Here is a 5,123-nt window from a genome sequence, read left to right as displayed (position 1 = left end):
ATTTTCTTTTTGATTTGTAGGGATTCTTTGTATATTCCTTCTGTTATTTTTTGTGTGTGTTAAAATATTCATAGCATAAAACAACATTTTATTCATTTTTAAGTGTACAGCTGAGTGATATTAAATACATTCATAATGCTGTGCAATTATCACCACCATCCATCTCCAAAGCTCTTCATTGTGTAAGATTGAAACTCTACCCATTACACAGTAACCCCCCCATCTCTCTGCCCCAGGCCCTGGCAACCACAATTTTACTTGCTGTGTCTATGATTTTGACTAAGTACTTCATATTAGTGGAATGATGCATTATTTGCGTGTGTGTCTTTATGACTGGCTTGTTTCACTTAGCATAATGTCCTCAAGGTTTATCCATGTGGTAGCATGTGTCAAAATTTCCTTCCTTTTTAAGGCTCGATAATATTCCACATATCACACTTTGCTATCCATTCATCCCTCAATGGACACATGGGTTGCTTCCATGTTTTACCTATTGTGAATAATATTGCTGTGAACATGGGTGTACAAACGTCTTTGAGAACCTGATTTCAATTCTTTTGGGAATATAACAAGAAATGAATGAAATTACTCGATCATCTCTTAATTCCATTTTTAATTTTTTGAGGAGCTGCCATACTGTTTCAACAGAGACTATATCATTTTACATTCCCACCAACAGTGCACAAGAGTTCCCACTGTTCTGTATCCTCCAGTATTTGTTATTTTCTGATCTTTTGATAGCCATCCTAATGGATGTGAGAGGATACCTCATTGTAGTTTTGATTTGCATTTCGCTAATGGTTAGTGATGTCGAACACCTTGTGCTTATTGACGATTTGTATGTCATCTTTGGTGAAATGTCTATTCAAGTCTTTTGCCCATTTCTGTATTGTGATTTTTTGTTGTTGAGTTTTAGTTCTCTATATATTCTGGATATTAATCCCTTATCGGATATATGATTTGCAAATATGTTCTCCCATTCTTGGGGTTATTGCCTTGCTCTGTTGATAGTATCTTGATGCACAGTTTTTTAATTCTTATGACTTCAATTTGTTTATTTTTTCTTTTGTTGCTGATGGCTTTGGTGTCATATCTAAGAAGTCATTGCCAAATCCAGTGCCATAGAGGTTTTGCTCCGTGTTTTCTAAGAATCTTGTATTTTAGGTCTTACATTTGGGTCTTTGATCCTATTTGAGTTCATTTTTGCATATGATGTTAGATAGATAAGGGTTCACTTTTATTCTTTGTCATATAAATACCTAGTTTTCCCAGCACCATTTGTTGTAAACACTGTCTTTTTGTCTGTTGAATGGTCTTGGCAACCCTTGTCAAAAATGATTTGATGATAGGGCGCTTGGGTGGTTCAGATGGTTAAGCATCTGCCTTCAGCTCAGGTCATGATCCCAGGGTCCTGGGATCGAGTGCCGCCGCATCAGGCTCCCTGCTCCTTGGGAGCCTGCTTCTCCCTCTGCCTCTCTCTCTCTCTCTGTCTCTCATGAATAAATAAATAAAATCTTTAAAAAAAAATGATTTGATGATATATGTTAGAGGTCATTGCTGGGTTGTCAATTATATTACCTTGGTCTGTATGTCTTATCTTTATGCCAGTGCCACACTATTTTGATTTCTGTAGTTTTGTTTTGTTTTGTTTTGTTTTTTGATTACTGTAGTTTTGTAGTAAGTAAGAGTTTTGGTTATTCAGGGTCCGTTCTGATACCATATGGATGTTACCATGGTTTTTAATATTTCTACAAAAAATGTCTTTGGGATTTTGATAGGGAGTGCACTGAATCTGTAGAACACTTTAGGGAGTATCAATATCTTAACAATGTTAAGAGTTCTAATCCATGACCATGGTATGTGTTTCCATTTATTTACATCTTTAATTTCTTCTAGCAACGTTTTATAGTTTTCATTGTCTTCATCTTTTACCTTGTTGTTTAGGTCTAACTCCTAAGTACTTCATTCTTTTTGATGCTGTTATGAGTGTACCTATTTTTGTAATTTCATTTTCAGATTGTTTATTATTAGTGTATAAAAATTCAACTGATTTTTCTGTGTTGACTTTGTATCCTGCTATTTTTTTTTAAAGATTTTTTATTTTTTTATTTGACAGAGAGAGAGAGAGACAGCAAGAGAGGAAACACAAGTAGGGGGAGTGGGAGAGGGAGAAATAGGCTCCCTGCTCATGCAGGGCTCGATCCCAGGATCCTGGGATCATGACCTGAGCCAAAGGCAGTTGCTTAACCAACTGAGCCACCCAGGCACCCAAAACTAATGACTCTTTTAAATGCATTAGTCTTTCGAATTATGTAGAAACTACATGTGGAGTTATAACCTGAAGTTACAGTAACATTAGCTTTTAGATTAGTATAGTTTTTTTTTAATTAGTCCCCTAAATCATGTAAAAAAACAAAAAGTAGAGTTATAAGCCATTGTTAAAATAATACCTTTATAATTGTTCATATATTTACTTTTATTGAGATTTTTTATTTTTTTATATGGCTTTGAATTACTGTCTAGTGTCCTTTCATTTCACCCTGCAAGATTTCCTTGAGAATTTCTTGCAAGGCAGGTCTAGTGGTAACAGACTTCCTCGGGTTTTACATATGGAACTGTCTTAATTTCTTCCTCTTAAAGGACACTTTTGCCTCTTGGTTGACAGTTTTTTTTCTTTTAACCTCGAATATATTGACCCACTGTTTTCTGGCCTCCCAAGTTTCTGATGAGAACTCTGCTCGTAATCTTACTGAGAATTTCTTTTTGTGACAAGTTGCCTCAAGCTTGCTATCAAGATACTCTGTTTATCTTTGGGTTTCAAAGGTTTGATTTTAAGTTTTATTGGTGTGAATCTATTTTAGTTCATCTTTCTTGGAGTACACTGATCTTTTTGGATATTTATTATTGATGTCTCCATCAAATTTGGGATATTTTCAGCCACTTGTTAAAATATTTTCTTTTACCCTTTCTCTTTCTGATAAATCCCACAATGAGTATATTGGTTCTCTTACTGGTGTATCACAGGTCCATTGGGGTATGTTCACTTTTCTTAAATCTCCCCCCTCCCCTGTGGACATAATTTTCATTTTCTGTATTTAAGTATGCTGAGTCTTTCTTCATCCTACTGAAATCTTCCTTTGAATCCTTGCAGTGAATTTTTCATTTCAGTTATTATACTTTTCTTTTTGGTTTCTTTTTAGGTTTCTAGCTCTTTGTTGATATTTCCATTTTGTTTATACATAGTTTTCTTTTTTTTTTTTAATATACATAGTTTTCTTGACTTTCTCCATATCTTACTTTAGCTCCTTGAGCTTCTTCAACGTGGTGTTGTAAAGTCATGTCCAATATGTCTGCATCAGGTGTTTTTTGGAACAGTTTTTGGAGGGGTTCCTTACGTGCCAATACAAAGTATTGGCAACCTAGGAATTTCACCTAGCTTGAGGGTCCAGAGTTTTATTTACTGTCATTACATAAGCACAGTTGATTGAGTCATTTCCTACATGACTGTGTCCAGAGGCCTAGTTGCTACCTTATAGCTCGAAGCACCAACCCTCTAATTACATGTCATGCATTGCCCTCAGTCATCTTTTAAGCATGAACTCTCAGGGTCCCAAATGAGTTACCTATTTGCATAAATATCCAGTCTGGAATTGACTGTGTCTCCTCTCCTGCACTTCATCTTCTAACCCAACCACTCCCCCAGGTCTCCCTTTCATAGTGTCAGTAGTCCTAGGATTCTTGGGGAAAAAAAGACATTGTTATCCTGGGATTCAGAGGTAGCAAGACACAGAGACACTATTTTCATCTTCATTTTTTTCTCTTCATTTCACTGAAATGCTCATTTTTTTCTATGTTGGCATTACCAACAGACCTTTTTGTGTATTGGATTTCTTTCAGGTGACAAAGGAAAACCCAAGACCACAGAATCTACTGCTAGTGAGCCAGCCCTGTCTGAGGGAGTCTCCTTCCAGGAACAACTAACACAAGGAGTTCCAGGGATCACCCAGGTGGGCCGAACTAAGGATCAGGATGGGTCATTGGAAATGCAAGAGGGACACTTGATACCAGAGATAGACCCCCAGAAGGAGAAAATCCCTGGGAAATCAAGCTCTGAACATGGCAACATAGGGACAGCTGATAATGTGTGTTCAGGGATTGTAAAGGAGCCAGTCCCTTTGGGAAGTGCTGTCCATGACCATGACTCATGTGGGTCAGGTAAAGATTCTGTGATTCAGGAAGAAGAAAATATCTTTAAATGCAATGAATGTGGGAAAGTTTTTAACAAGAAACGCCTCCTTGCTCGACATGAGAGGATTCACTCTGGAGTGAAGCCCTATGAATGTACCGAGTGTGGGAAAACTTTTAGTAAAAGCACTTATCTCCTTCAACACCACATGGTCCACACAGGGGAGAAGCCCTATAAGTGTATGGAGTGTGGGAAAGCCTTCAACCGTAAGTCACACCTTACACAGCACCAGAGGATTCATAGTGGCGAGAAGCCTTATAAGTGCAATGAATGTGGAAAGGCCTTTACCCATCGCTCCACTTTTGTCTTGCATAACAGGAGCCACACTGGAGAAAAACCCTTTGTATGCAAAGAATGTGGAAAAGCCTTCCGAGATAGGCCAGGTTTCATTCGTCACTACATCATCCACAGTGGCGAGAATCCCTATGAATGCTTTGAGTGTGGCAAGGTATTTAAACACAGGTCATACCTCATGTGGCACCAGCAGACTCACACTGGGGAGAAGCCCTATGAGTGCAGTGAGTGTGGGAAAGCCTTCTGTGAGAGTGCAGCCCTCATTCACCACTATGTCATCCACACTGGGGAGAAGCCCTTTGAGTGCCTAGAGTGTGGGAAGGCCTTCAACCACAGGTCATACCTCAAGAGGCACCAGAGGATTCACACTGGGGAGAAACCCTATGTGTGCAGCGAGTGTGGAAAGGCCTTCACCCACTGCTCTACTTTCATCTTGCATAAAAGGGCCCACACTGGAGAAAAACCTTTTGAGTGCAAAGAATGTGGGAAAGCCTTTAGCAATCGTGCAGACCTCATTCGACACTTCAGCATCCACACTGGAGAGAAGCCCTATGAGTGCATGGAGTGTGGGAAGGCCTTCAAC

General features: G+C 38.6%; 1 protein-coding gene across 1 annotated transcript; it reads left to right on the top strand.

Annotated features, from left to right (window-relative positions):
• Positions 1-3,900: 3,900 nt before the first annotated feature.
• LOC112818876 (uncharacterized) lies at positions 3,901-5,117 on the top strand (the record flags this gene model as incomplete). The annotated part of the gene is made up of 1 exon (XM_025865961.1): positions 3,901-5,117. A coding segment is annotated over exon 1 (1,074 nt), but the record flags the coding sequence as incomplete, so codon positions are not given.
• Between the last annotated feature and the right edge of the window lie 6 nt (positions 5,118-5,123).

This window comes from Callorhinus ursinus, unplaced genomic scaffold (genome assembly GCF_003265705.2).
Source record: "Callorhinus ursinus isolate GAN/ISIS: 27379988/994484 unplaced genomic scaffold, GSC_fseal_2.0 scaffold3386, whole genome shotgun sequence".
NCBI lineage: Eukaryota > Metazoa > Chordata > Mammalia > Carnivora > Otariidae > Callorhinus > Callorhinus ursinus.
The sequence above is the reverse complement of the archived record's forward strand: the minus strand, read 5'-3'. Positions and strand labels throughout refer to the sequence as shown.